General features: G+C 38.7%; 1 protein-coding gene across 2 annotated transcripts in view; it reads right to left on the bottom strand.

Annotated features, from left to right (window-relative positions):
* The window catches only part of GPATCH1 (G-patch domain containing 1), a 28112-nt gene continuing 13020 nt past the window's right edge, over window positions 1-15092 (bottom strand). Inside the window, exons 11-20 of one of the 2 annotated variants that reach the window (XM_044987028.1) lie at window positions 13361-13639; window positions 10849-11027; window positions 10453-10580; window positions 9911-10047; window positions 9243-9409; window positions 6747-6960; window positions 5085-5192; window positions 2722-2846; window positions 2030-2178; window positions 1-492 (exon numbers count right to left, since the gene is read on the bottom strand). In XM_044987028.1, the coding sequence (XP_044842963.1) occupies window positions 462-492; window positions 2030-2178; window positions 2722-2846; window positions 5085-5192; window positions 6747-6960; window positions 9243-9409; window positions 9911-10047; window positions 10453-10580; window positions 10849-11027; window positions 13361-13639 (1517 nt within the window). In that variant the 3' untranslated portion in view covers window positions 1-461. The other variant, XM_044987030.1, reaches the window with a different exon arrangement.

Here is a 15092-nt window from a genome sequence, read left to right as displayed (position 1 = left end):
TACCATTTGTAATATACAGTTTATTAAAATATCTAAAGTCTCGTTTAAATTAAAGGTAGCTCCAACCAAACTATAATGGGTTCCTCAAAATAACCAAGAATTCACCATTTTGAGCCTACCTTTTAAGTAGAACATTGGGGTGTAAAGGAGAAATCCTACTCTCATACACATGCACGCTTGCTACAGATAGCCCTCACATTAATTAAATGTAAAGCCTGAACTATTACTTTTGATAATGCATGCTAGCAGTTAAAAAAAAATAGAAAGATCTTTCCAACATTCCACAATTCATATAGTTTAAAATGGTAAAATATCACAAAACAAATGTATACATTTATGATTTCAAACATATATTCAGCATAAATACAACATTTACAGTGCAATCTATACATTACTGATCTTCCATCATGGAGGAGATCAAAGTTTCAGACCAAAAGTAATACAGTATTGAAGAAAGCAAGTTACTGCTTCATTGCAGGAAGATGTTTCAGTCTGGAAAAAAAGGCCATATTTAATAGTTATACACACCACCACCAGGGACATTTAATCACTTTAACAAGAATGAAAAGGTTTCTCAAATCCTCAATCTGAATTTAACCATAATGTGTTTTTGCCCTTTTAATAAAACAAAATTGGCAAATCTTCTAAGAACCTCCAACATGTCAGTTTTCACAAACAAGACAGGTCTGGCCTCAAATTTTGAGCTACCTGTTTGGAAGCCCCTTAAAAAGTACCCTTTTAAAAAAAAAAAGAGAGAGAAAATGTTATACAGAAACAAAGCATAATTTTTAAAAATAATTTTTAAATTGCGCTCATCAGGTTTTTGTTTGCTTGTTTTTTAATGAACAAAGGAGGGATGGGAATAGTCCTTTGGAATGCCTAGTTTTCCTATTTATATTCCCTTGTCCCACTAAGGTCCTATACCACAATGAGTTTCCTACATCAAGGAAGACAATGTGGTTGCTCTGCAGAACATGTTGAGGCCACTCCTTCAATCAGCCAGAGGGGTTAACTGGAGTGTGATGCAGTGATTCCTCCACCCAGGGCATGCTTGGAGCTGAAGTTACTTATGTTTAATTTGGCTGTTATTTTTAGAAGTGTATGGAACATACTTTGAAAGCAGAATGAAGTCAGTGTTCTCTTCTACTGTTCATGGGCTTAATACTGGTTTGTTCAAGTCTATGGTTTATAAAATATTTAAGAGCACGCTGTCTAAAATTAGACCTACCACCTTCACTTCAGCTTTCTGAACAAATGCGCACTTCGTTCAAGCAGTTTCTCACTGTCTACTCAGTTCTGCCTGCCTGCTCCAATTTGTGAGCCAGCAGAGTACTGACTTACAGTAACCTTGTATTCAAGCACAGAATGCTCTTAAAACTTCAATAACTTGCCATCTCACAAGAACAGAACCAGCAAGCAGTGAACGGTGTGATATTGACAAGCCCTGATTGAACCAAAATAAGCCCAGCAACCTGGGTCTGCTGGAGCTGGGTCATTCAGCTATGAAGGATTTTAGCCAGATTACAGCATTTATTTTGGATACTAAAAATCTATCAGGCAATACCCCATAGTTATCAGGGGAGGGATAAATTTTGTTAACCTTAACTACATCTTCTGAACAAATGTAGTAGCAACACTTCTCACCATTTGCACTTCTCTTACCTACTCAGTATTTATTCCCATTTCTAGTAATTTACAATGACACCAAGATCTCACCCAAATTAACTTTCATTATCTAGTGCTTGCAAAGTTAGCTGCTCAACGCTCTTTTCCCTGGAGCACTTCATCTTAAAACTAGTTCTTATCTGGCACATTTAGATCCAAAAGCTGAGGATAAATTTATCTTTTCTGAACTTGATTAGCAAAATAAGATGTATTCTAGGCACAAACATATTGTACCAGATCCACAGCTGGTTTAAATTGGCGTAGTTCCACTGACTTCAGCGGAACTACACCAAGTTACACTAGCAAGGATCTGGCTCATTATTGCTGCCAGAGTTACCAAGATTTTGGTAAATTATCTGTTTACCTTCTTAGAAGTTCCTGGGATGACAAATTTGTGATCTCCTCTATGTCACTAAGGCTGTCACTGCTATCAGCAGTGTCTGAGCTACTGTTTTTCTCTGATTTTTTATTCTTGTGTTTGCCTTTGTGCCCGTGCTTCTTATGTTTCTTTTTCTGTTAAAAAAAGAAATAGTTGAGTTTGCTATTCATGTTTTTTTTTTATTTTACAAAGAGAGTTGGTCAAATTAAAACAGAAGGTCACTAAAAAAGAGCAACTGGGATTACAGGAAACATATTTCAGTGTAAATTCCAAAGTTAACTGGAGCAGAGCAGTAACAACAGTACTTGCACATCTTCAGTTGTGTAAACTTTAAATAATACAAGCCACGGTCTTTAGGAGACAAGGACCAAATAAATTAAATTAACATATATTTAGAAACTTTATTATTATATTATATCAAGGTTTTCTACAGCATTATGCAGTATCTAAGCAAACTATGCATACGGTCCCTAAGCACATAAAGAACAAGCAGCACCCTGTTCAGCCAATGTATCTTCTGTTCTAAGCTAGAAGTGCTAAGTGAGCCTAAGGGAGGGTGTCCACGCAGCCCAACTCTATTTCTGTTTTCCATAATCTAGCATATATCATGGTAATTTTCACTTGACTATTGAAATCTGTCCAAAGAAAGAAAGAACCAATTTATTTAAGTTGGTCACCTTTTCCTTTTTGTGTTTGTGCTCTCTCTTAGCCTTGTGTTTTTCTTTGTTCTTTTTAGGTTTCTCTTTCTGATTGGCTTCAAGAGAACTTGCTAGTGGTACTGGCTCATGCTTCTGAGTAGTGTCTAAAGCAAAAATCAAATATAGAGAAATAAATGCATTACCAAGTAAAAGACAAACACAATATTAAACTACACACAAATTTAAATTCCCTAATATTTGGGCTGAGATTTCCAAAGCTACATAAGGGATTTGGGACTCCCAATTCCAATTCATTTGAAACTTCTCTACTCTATGGACATACCTTTGTAATCAGATATAAAAAAAACATCATGCCAACCTTGGCCCCGATTTTGCATCAGGATCTGTTAGCATTGACTCTTGAGTCTGTGCAGAGCCCCAGTGAAATCAGTGGGAATCTTCACAGGCACAAAAGTCTGTGCTAGTGAATCCCAATGTAGGATCAAAGCTTTTGACAATATCACTTTAATTTACACAGGTGTATGTGGGGCTGGAGGGAAGAATGAAGGACCCCAGTGCTCTGATAGTTTCCAAGAAAGGGACCTGGATCTGAATTGAATTTATATGACATAAGAACACATACAGTATCTTTAATCTGTGCGCAAAATTTCCACAGATGAAGTAACAATGCCTTGTTATTCACTCTAAATCTGTTGAACGTGGTTAAACAAACGGGATTAAAAACCAACAACAAAAACCCTGTCTATTCAACTTTCAAGAGGTAATAGCAGCAGCATATGTTCTTCTACTGAAAGATCTGTAAGGTCTGATTCTGGGTAGAGAAAAGACAGTAACTACACATGAGTTCTGAATTTTAGTGACTTGAACACAAATTTACAGCCAGATTAAATGTATGTATGTGTATATATACACTAATACACACACATACACATTTATTGACCAATAATATCTCTGTACCAAAAATACCTTCTACTTGCATGGGGACAGCTGCTTAACAACTGTAGGCTTTAAGCCGGTGTAACATTCACTTGTATATCTATCTCTGCATAGTACCTAATTGCAGATCAAAAACCAGTCAATAAATTGCCCTCTCAAATACAAACAGTATAAAAAAAATGAAATTATCCTCATCTACATTACTGTAGCACCTAGGAACCCTAGTCATAAGACCAGGACCTCATTGTGCTAGGCACTGTACAAACACGGAACAAAAAGATGGTTCCTACTGAGGGGCTTACAATCAAAATATAAAGTAGAGCCCTGTGTAGGGACATGCTGGCTGCTGTTTCCCACAGATCCCATTGACCAGAACGGCAAACCACGGCCACTGGGAGCTGGGGGGGGGGGGGGGCGTGCCTGCGGACGGTCAATGTAAACTAAATGTCTCACATCCCGCCAGCTGATTACCCTGATGAGCCGAAGGCTGCCAACCCCTGGTATATTGGGTCTCAAAGGTGGGGAAGCATCTGTCTGCAGCTCAGCCTCTGAGGCTGCTTCCCCGCCTTCCAGATCCTCTTTGGCTATGAGCTGCAGACAGCTGCTTCTGATCTTTCCTCTCCTTTCTCTGTATACTGAGGAGAGGGAATATAGGATCTGGAAGGTGGGGAAGCAGCCTATATCCCTTTCCCCCACGTATACAGAGAAAGGGGAGGTGTTAGATCAAGACAGGCAGCAAAATTCACCATGTTCCTATCGCTACGGTTTAAGCATCCAAGATATTCAGGAAACCTCTCCCAACTTCAAATTGCTGTGTCAGGTCAGTTAGAGAGGAAGGCAGCTGCTTCTGCAAAGTAAGTAAATGGGTGGGGGGGGATATAGGCTCTGGAAGGTGGAGAAGCAGCTTCGTAGGCTATGAGGTGCAGACAGCTGCTTCCCCACCTTTAAGATCCTATATTTAGAGCCCTGCGTGGATACAAAATTTGTAGCCACATCCAGGAGTGCTGGAACAAGAGCCATTGAACCAAACTGTAAACCCTGTATATAATGGAAACCACTTCAAGCCAGGGGGTGCGAAAGCACCTATGTCTGCATCTGATCTGCGATCTGCAAAAATGGTCCGCAGATATCTGCATCCAATATCCACGGATATAAAGCAGATATCCACAGATTTGCAGGGCTCTAACTATAAAAGACAAGAGACAACAGATGAAGGCAGAGAGACCAGGGACTACCAGGAGTAATAAAACAATATTGGTTAGCATGATAGGCAGTGGTCTCAGCACACCAGATTTTTGTAGGCATCATGACAAAGGAGAGTTTTGAGAAGGGGATTTGAAGGTAGATAGGGAGGTAACTTTGAAGATGTTTAGGGGAAGCATAAATAAAATAACTGCATCAAACATACATTTTCAGTGTAAAAATTTAGAATCTTCAGTACTTACTAGAAAAGAAAACTGGAGGCAAGCTCGGTCCAAATTCTTCTTCCTTATCCAGCTTCTCCTTCAAAAGAGGTGGCACAAGGTCAGGCTCATTTGTAACAGCCATACATTCTAGAAAAACAAACATATAGGTAACTTAAAAGGAAAAAGTACTTCCCATACCCAAGACAGATGAGAAAATATTCCATTAAAAAGGAAATATCAAATAAAGACAAGTTAATGAATTTTGCATCCTTGTTTAGATTTTGCACTTACTAGTTTTTCAAAGAAGCAGAAGGTGATTCTCACCCTTATTTCTTAAAGAGATCCTCAGAAGCCCCCAATAATTACATAAATTCTTTAAAAAGGACTTCAGTTACATAAATATATGATTTCTTAAGCTTTTTTTTTGGTACACAACCTTCTTAACTTTTAAAAAAAAATCTATATCAACAAAGAGAAGTTGATGCCTTTTCCTTTTGCACCTTCCTGTGCATTTCAAAGATTGGTTGCACTGGCTGGTATCACCAAATATTTGATCACAGTGCTACTGATTTTTAAATTAAAATTAAAAATGGCAGACAACACAAGTATAAATATTAACAAAATAATCTATAACTTAAGGGCAAAAAACAGATTCCCCCCTGCAAATTTTTCAAGAATTATGCAAAATTCCAGTGTTGAAGATATGATAATAACCTAAAAGGTGATTTTAGACCTAGCAGTTTGAAAAGTTTCCCCATTAAAAAGTATATATACATTGGTATTTTTACTATGAAATAAGGCTACTTTACATTTGAATGGGGGGCATTAGCTTATTTTTATTTAGGAATTTATTACTCCATCTGCCATTTGCACTAATTAGATTAACTGGCACTAATTACTGGGAGAGCCACTGCATATTGCCTTTTTTTCTAGTTGGTAAGTAAGCACACAAAAGTCAATTTAAAAATTAAAGATACATCATCCCTAAATGTCAAAATAAATGTTATTTTGCTTACTAATATTTCCTACTAAACTATTAAACGTATTCTAGTACATTGTTACTTTAATTTCTAGTATGAGAACTCCCTATAATACTCTGCTATTAAATCTTGCTAAATAGTAGAACAAGACTGCTTTCCCCCCACCCCGTGAAGTTATTTGCTTTGTAGACCGATAGTGAAAACTGATGAGATACAGCTATATTACTGTACTATTTAAAAATCCATTTCAATATTATATTAAATGATAATATCAAAATATAGAAAGGAAATTCCTTTTTTAAATAAATGCAAATTCTACTTATTTCCAGTCTGGTCAAAATTTCATCATTAAATATATATACTTTATCATATATCATACACCTTATTACAGGTGTATAAAATCACCCAATTTTGGGGCTTTCTTTACAGGACAAATCCTGTATTACTCTCATCCCTCACTCTGTTTAGCAAACCAATGCATCTGACAGTGTATCTGTAAAAACTGTCATTGGCCTATGGCTATGTAGATAATATTTAAATAGCGAGCACTTAATTCAGCATTTTATTACTCCAGTTTTACACTGATGTTACTCTATTGAGAACAGTGTAGTTACACCAGTGTAAGACTGGTGTAAAGCATTTTTCTACTAGGCTCATAATGTTTTAATTTATTATAAAATTACTAGAACTTCATGAAACTGAGCCAACTGTTAACTATTACCTTGTACATCAGCTGAGGAGGTATCTGGTAGATTAGCAGGCTTTGTACTTTCTGAGTTTGGCACAGAAGAAGGTGTCTGATGTGCCTCTTCATCACTATCTTCCTCAGATGAGGATGATTTTTCATCTGAGGAACTGGCAAAGATGGCTTTAAATAAGTCCATAGATGGTCTGCTTTCTTCTTCTTTTTCCTGATCTGTGCTTTCATTAACTGCCTGCATAACAGTGCCCATAAGGAAAAAAATTTAAACCCTGACAGAGGAAAGAAGTGTCTCTCCATTAAGATAAAATATTGTGACACTTTTAATGGTATTTTCATTTTAAAATTAGCAAATTTTACAGTAAATCTGAAGTCTATAAACTTGACAATGTTGATGCACAGTAGTACAGCTCAGATACTGCTAAATTAAGTCACTTTCCAATACAGGACACTGCATCCTGTGCCTTTTTCACACACGCCAAAACAGCTCACTTGAAAGAATATAAAATATTAACACTTTATTTTTAAGTCAACAGACTCTAGATACTTTTTCCTTAGCTTAAGTTCACAACAAGCAAATCTATCATCTTCCTCAGAATAATATGTATCCGTCCCTGTACAAAGCAGAGAAAAGTGAACTTTGTGCAGGAAAATCAGTGGGTGTAGTAGATGGAATTAAACCTACCCATCTGCTGGAAGGCATCACAGCCTCTACAGCCATAATCCCAGACTATACTTGCAATCCTTGTGTCCTCTATGTATGAGCTATAATCATACAATTCCTGTAAGCACAGATCTCATGTTTCCCTTTGCTCACCATGAATTGCACCAACTTCTTCTAGACAGTGCAGAACACTTAGGGATTACAAAGACTGTAGGGTGATTCTGTCTGCAACCTAGCTCCCCCCACAGTCCTTACATGGACCACAGAGAGGCTTGCATACCCTTTCCAAAGAGTAAATTCCCCCCCACCCCTTTATTAAATGTGCCTCGTTCAAGCCCCCAAGTCCATTCACAATAAAATCAAGGTCAAGTGTGTGAGTCAACCAATGTTAGTTAATGTAAACAAAAGAACTATCCTGCTAACCTAAAAAAAAACCCTGATAACCCTTAACAGTGAAATTTGTTAGGGCCAAATTTTCAAATGGCCTCCACCAGCATATCTGCTAAAACTGCACAAGCAAAAGGGGTAATTGTTATTTATGATAACTACCCAATTTGTGCTCTTTTTGTTAACCCCTGTAATTTCTCATGGTTGGAGCTACAGAAGGCCTCCACAATTTGTCCCCACATGTAATAGAATCACACTGCTCTCTATAGCAGATAGTACTCAAACAAAATAAATTTCCTACTTCATATCAAGATCTACATGCCTGCAGAGTTTCATGTACATCAGATTACAGTTTTGCTTCTTCAGTAAAACAGCAAGAATTAGAAGTACAAGTGTTTTCCTTCATCTGAACTATACATTTCTCCATAGAAAGCAAGGATTGAGGTTCCCCCCACCTCCCCATTGTTTGGACTACTTCCCCTCCAACTTCTAGAAATGGACACAATCTTTCCTCAAACTCATTATCACATATTCCTGTGGCAACGACACCGACTTGCTTATGAGAGATCTGTTTTCAGCTGTCTTACTGAAACAAAGACTGCCAACACCCTGAGATCAGCCAGCTCTTCATGTACCACCAGCAGCACACGACCACAGGCTGAGAACCACTGATATTAAAATTATGTGCTTTATGTAGGAAATTCTAGGGCAAAATGATGTGAATAAAAATACAAAGCATTTCAATGCTAGTATTTAGGGATATTTGTCATGGCAATATCCCAGATTCCCCATCAATGTATACATTTCCCCATGCAGAAGACTAAAAATTTAATAGTTTACTGTTGCAGAGTTTTTTCCCCATTTTCTGTCTGAGCAGGGGGGAAAATTGGTGTTTTTCCTCCCACTGCACACGATAGGGAGATTCAGGCCAAAGAACTCATGGAACTCCCAAGATAAATGCAGTGCCACTTATAGTCAACTGATGCCTTCACACTGCCTCCTGGTTTCCTCATCTTCTTGACAACATGCTGCTGCAGGAACTATGGTGACCAGGACCCCGCCTGCCACTGCTCATCTTTCATGGGTATGGAAGCTTAAGTTCACAGTATGGGAACCTGAGTAATTTAGAGCCCATAGTGTACATTTGTGAATGTATGATGCTGCAGAGCAGCTAGATCTGCCGTGGGCCTGCAGCCTCTCCATTTGAGGAACCCAGTGCTTGCAGAGCCCCAGTAGAGGAGCTTCCATAGGAGACATATTGTGGAGAAGCAGCTTTCTTTCCCACAGGTGGAGGGCATAATTTGGCCTCAAGTGCAGACATGTCTTTTCTACCTTAGCATGAGTTGCTACTACTGACTCTTTCCATGCACAAGGAAAGGCATTTCAAAACAATATCAACAAAGAGAAGAGCAATATGCAATAGCATGAATGTTACTGAAAATGTCAAACCTTTGGAGATCATATACCTTATTGGGAAGGGGTTCATTTGTTCTACTTCTGTCTTCTATTACTGATTCTGGTTGTTGCTGCTGAATATCAACTTTTGATCTAGCAAGACTTATGAACTCACTAATAGAATCCTTTTTCTTCTTCTCTTTGTCAGATACATCCCATCTTGATGGTTTCTTTGGCTCTAAAAAAAAATGGTACAAGATCCCAAGCAGCATGGTTAATTAGCTTTATATTAACTACTACAGCGTGTCATGGTCAGGTCAATTATTTACTAATACTTGCTTTATCATTACTGCCTATATTTAAAAAATAAAAAATCTTAAAACTAGAAGATCTCTATTGGCCAGATTCTCAGTGCTATAAATCAGTATAACTCCACTGATTTCAACTGCTCCAGCCTTATATATGTAGCTCTGAGTTTTCAAAGAGTTCCCTTTTATTTTTAAGGAAATTGCATCTTGGTATTATACATTCTTGCATCCGAAGAAGTGGGTATTCACCCACGAAAGCTCATGCTGCAAAACGTCTGTTAGTCTATAAGGTGCCACAGGATTCTTTGCTGCTTTTACAGAACCAGACTAACACGGCTACCCCTCTGATACTTGATTCCATGACGAGTACATCAATGTTTTTTAAATAATTAATTACTGGGATTACACTAATAAAATGCTGACCCACTTACTGTTAGGATTGATATTCTGTTGTATTTTTTCATTTGTTGTTTGAGTTATAGTTGTTGTGGTAGACTCCGGTAGAGTTAAGAAATTGAATACAGAATACTTGTCACGTTTCACTTTGGGTAACCCAACAATCGATGAACTAGAGAAAAATTAAATTATTTGTCAATCGTTGTTTTTAATGATGGGATGGATGGACAACATTGGAAAATGAAGTCTCAGATTATCCACAAAACAAGCAGAGTCCATGAATACAAACCCTAACAAAGGAGCATCCACTATGTTCTGGGGGGATCACCTATTTCCATTCAACGTATCTCTAATGAGGTGATCCTCCTAGTTTAGGTAAAAAGCAAATTGGCAAGTTATCAGAAGGAAGCCTGCCTGCTGTTCTACCTGGGTTGCATCTATTCTGAAGATAAAGAGAGGGTTTCAGCCTTCAGAGATATCAAGCTGGCATGTTCCCCAAACATTACACAAACACACATTTCAGAACAATTAAAAAAATTCTTTTGAAAGCATTAAGATATTTGATTAATCATCTTACTCAGAATAGGGATCAGGAACATTAAATCTTTTACACAGTAGCTTCTCAGGGTGCCACTCAAACTTATCTCTTGTGAGCTTGCCAAACATCTTCATCTTCACTGCAGATTCTTTGTCATCAATATCCATCTGTAAAATTCAAATGTTGATTATATACAGAATATAATCACCTTCTTAAAATGCCTGCTATTATGGTAATGGTGTCAACATTCAGTGAACTTAAAGGATAAATACTTAACTACTGCTGTGCCAGCAGTATTGTATATTTCCTTTTGGTTTCTTAAGGCAACAGAACACTATTATATTTATCTTCTACCATGATGTTTTAAATAAATTGGACTGTGCTACTGAGTGTTAACACAGGTAATCACAATACAGGATTATTAACAGCATGAACCTCTTGGTCTCGAGGAACTTCCACTTTGTCGGTGCCATCTTCATGCTTGGCTCGAGTAAATCTTGATGACAGGACTGAGCTGGAGGATTTGTAGAGCACTGCTGCATGGAAGAACTCCTCTCGTTCCCTTCCTAACTCCCATTCTGTCATACCTGGATCTGAATGACTCTCTGATGTATCTATTGTAAGTTAAAGGATAGAAATGCTTAGCAGCCCTTAAAAGTTACTTTTAAGTATAAAATACACTTGTATGTTCGTTTAACTCATTTTGTGATTCTTTCACACAATGCCAGAAGCCAAGCTCATCTCCACAAGGGTCTGATGAATATGTAGTTGAATATAAATATGCCAGAAATATACTTCAGAAATAAAGAATAGGGGTAACCCCGGGTGTCTTGCTGGATATACTATTCTTCAGTAGCCAAAGATGATTGCCCAAGATAGTGTCAGAATGACAATCTTTGACAAATGAATGGTGGCTACTTCATTTACCTAACCCATTACTGTACTATTGACACCTAGCTCACTGCTCTGTAATGCACACTGGAATATACAAAATATGAATTGCTCCACAGAAAACAAAACAAAATATCACACACAACTCCAACAAAATACTTGAAATGTAAAGGTAAAAAGCTCAATATGTGAACTTGCTAGTAAAGTTTAGATTTGCACTTGAGTATTAAAATTGGCTTTCTGGATGCATAAAATGTGCATGCTCATAAATGCAAATTCAGATGTGCCAAGTAGCTTTACAAAAAAAAAAAATCATCCTTTCCTGTTTACAAGGAACAGATTTTGGTTCATATTTGCTTCTAGAGACAGGAACAAAATCAATACCAAGCCGAGCTTCTGATATGAGGTTTTTGACCTTCCACATTATTTCAAGATTTCCTGCATTTTCATCCTGTTCTACTAATAACCAAATTTAAGTTGTTCCATTTTATACAAAGCAACAATCTATGTCCTAAGCAGATAAACTACCGGTCCAAAGACAGAGCTCAACATCAAAGAACAGTCAAATGCACCTGAAATAACATAAAAAAACAAAGTAGTAACATGTCTCCATCTCAGAGACACAAGGTGGGTTAAGTAACATCTTTTATTGGACCAACTTCTGATTCCGGGCTTTCCTTCATCTTAGTAAGAGACCCCATGGACTCCGTAGATATGGTTTTTTTCAAAAATACCTCAAAAACAGCATTTTTGCCACAGAACTGCCCTTTTGCTGCAACTGGGCATCTGACATTTGTTTTCTGTTTCCCTGTCTTGCTGAGATCTGTCTCTCATTATCCAGTTTTCCGCACCAAATGCAAGTCAACTGGATTATAGTACCTGCTCCCTACACTGATCCATGAAGCCCAGCAGAGCTGAAGCCCAGTTTGCAGATGGAAAGTGGGGGGAACCCAGAAGCACAGGCTGGGTAGCTGATTTTCCTGGAGTACAGCACAGCCACTGAAGAACAGGGAGTCCTGGATATTAACTGATAAAAGCCAACTACGAGCTCCCCATTTCCCTGGCATATTTGGGGAACAGGGGGGAAGGATTTAAGCTGGACCTGAAGAGTGGAGCAAGGCGGCCTGGAGAGCACAGCAAAAATACCCATCCCTGAAAATAATAACTATTGAAAATCATCATATTTTACATCAGTGGGTATTCTGGAACATGAAACTGTTGTGTGGGGGTAGGGAATGAAGGATACTTCCTGGTGACAGACTAAATTAACATTACTATGGTCCCCCTGTACCCAAAGTACATACGGTCTTAATTACAAAAGAGAGATGAGTATTAAAAGCAGGTTGAAGGTATGGAGCTGGAAGGTAAACAAGAAGGAAACAAAACAAAAACTGCAAGATCACAGTATGGTCCATGACAGTGGTTCTCAACGAGAAGTCCAGGGCCTCCCAGGGGGCCACAAGCAGGTTTCAGGGGGTCTGCCAAGCAGGGCCAGTGTTAGACTCTCTGCAAGCCAGGGCAGAGAGATGAAGTCTCACACCGCATGGGGCTGAAGCCCAGGGCCCTGAGCCCCACCACCTGGGGCAGAAGCTGAAGCCAGAGCAATGTAGCTTGGTGGGCAGTTGCCCTGCTTCCTATCCCCTAGCACTGGCCTTGGCTTTTATATGCAGAAAACCATTTGTTGTGGCACAGGTGGGCCGTGGAGTTCTTATAGCATGTTGGGGTGGGCCTCAGAAAGAAAAAGGTTGAAAACCCCTCATCTGTGAGGTTGAGAGCTACATTATGAGGGATCAGAGAAACTAAGATGAGTATGATCAAAGCCCCCAATCTTGCAAACATTTAAATTAATGTGTAGTCCCATTGACATCAATGGGATTACTTATGTGCCTAAATTTTGCAAGATTAGGGCTCAGGAAACAGAAGGAAAAGCGCTACATATGGAATTCTGGAATCAAGCCTATGAGAAGCTTAAAATGAAATACTTAATCAAAATTGCAGAAATAACTTTTTCCAAATAAAAAAATGCAGAAGAGTTTCATGACCATTTGCTAGTTACCTTTTTGTCCTTGTTTAAGGCTCTCTACATAATCTTCATATCTTTTTTGTTTTTCTGGATTTTTTGCAAATGGTTTGAAGTCACTAGAACCAGGGGTGGCTAACTGCCCCCCGAACGCCATTTGCCACTTGTGATGAACACCATCTGAGGAAGATGAGATATTCAGGGATTGCTGAGGCAAAGTTTGTGTTTTCATTTGTTGTTCAGCTGCCTGTTTTGCTTCTTTGATTCTCTCTCTGTCTTTCCCTGACAGATACTCCAAAACAGAAGGACATGGACCTGAGGATAGGAAAAAGCAATAAGGAGATATTTGAAGAAGAAAACATCTTTGTAACTATCTCTACTGTCATGAATAAAACATATTACATGTATATTATTTCCCTATCTAAACAAAAATGTGTCTAAATATAGGATGTACATACATTCAGATACCCAAGCAATCATCAAAAATCAATACTCTAGTAGTGGTTAATTTTAAATGTCACAATTTTACTGGAAACCCTGAGGAATATTTTTAAATGGTCATTTAAAGAGAGATTTCTTTCACCAGAAGTGGCTCTCACTGCAATTTTTACACTAGAATAAAAAATTATAGACAGACACACATCGTTTTTACAAGTTACATCTTTGGTGAACCTACTGCTGTTTGAGTGGATGCATCTTTTATGAAAGGAGCAGGATAGTGCCTCACACTCATTCGTATGTATTGTGCCCCGCCAGATCTCTGTACTGATAGATATATAGAGATACATATGATGAAAAACAAATCAACTGGCATACTATAAACCAGGGATGTCTACATTTGATATTATAAAGATCTAGACTTCATAGAAATCTGGAATGTAAAATTTTGTAAAGCATATGTATATGCTCCATTAAAAAAAAAAAAAAAAAAACCTTTTACAGAATACAGTAAAAGCTTTGTTATCGGCATGTTGGGGAAATGCACTGGTAAGTCAAAAACTCTGGTTAACTAAGAGGGAGGGAGTTTGGATGGGGGAAGAGGGCTCAGGGCGGGGGCGTGGGTGCAGGGCACGAATTCTGGTAGGGAGTTTCGGTGCAAGAGGAAGTGCTGGATCCGGGCAGCGCTCACCTAGGGTGGCTCCCCACAAGCAGCAACATGTCCCTGCTGTTCCTAAGCAGAGGCGCAGCTAGGTGGCTCTGCGCGCTGCTTTCACCTCCAGGCGCTGCCCCTGCAACTCCCATTGGCCATGGGGCCAGCACCTGGGATGGGGTGGAGACAGCGTGCAGAGCTGCCTAGCTGCATCTCTGCCTAGGAGCAAGCAGGGACATATTGTGATGGATAACATAGCTTTTACTGTAGTTACGTTAGTGGTTTGAAAGTTTTGGACAATCCCATATATTTTCTTCTTTTATTATATAAACATGTGCATTATTATTAACTGCATATAATTTAGCTATTATATTAATCTATTATGCTGTTTTCAGTTATAATTTGCGCTTGGTTAGCCCAGTGGTCTCAGTGCCAAACTCTGCCATGTACAGTGCAACTCCTGGTCCCTGTCACTTGCTTCCCAAGTGAAGAAGGGCTGGGAATGCTACAGAAGTGTCATGCTCAGCCCTCAGGGGCAAGGGTGAGGGAATTATTCATATTACCCAACAACTATTCCTGTTGATTAAAGAGTAGTACTGTTAGTTCGGAGACTATCTCCAGTTCTCACAAGCCAGAAAGTTAAAGGCCATGCCATGGAGCTTTGCCAGGTGGAATGCT

This window comes from Mauremys mutica, chromosome 14 (genome assembly GCF_020497125.1).
Source record: "Mauremys mutica isolate MM-2020 ecotype Southern chromosome 14, ASM2049712v1, whole genome shotgun sequence".
Taxonomy (NCBI): domain Eukaryota; kingdom Metazoa; phylum Chordata; order Testudines; family Geoemydidae; genus Mauremys; species Mauremys mutica.
The sequence above is the reverse complement of the archived record's forward strand: the minus strand, read 5'-3'. Positions and strand labels throughout refer to the sequence as shown.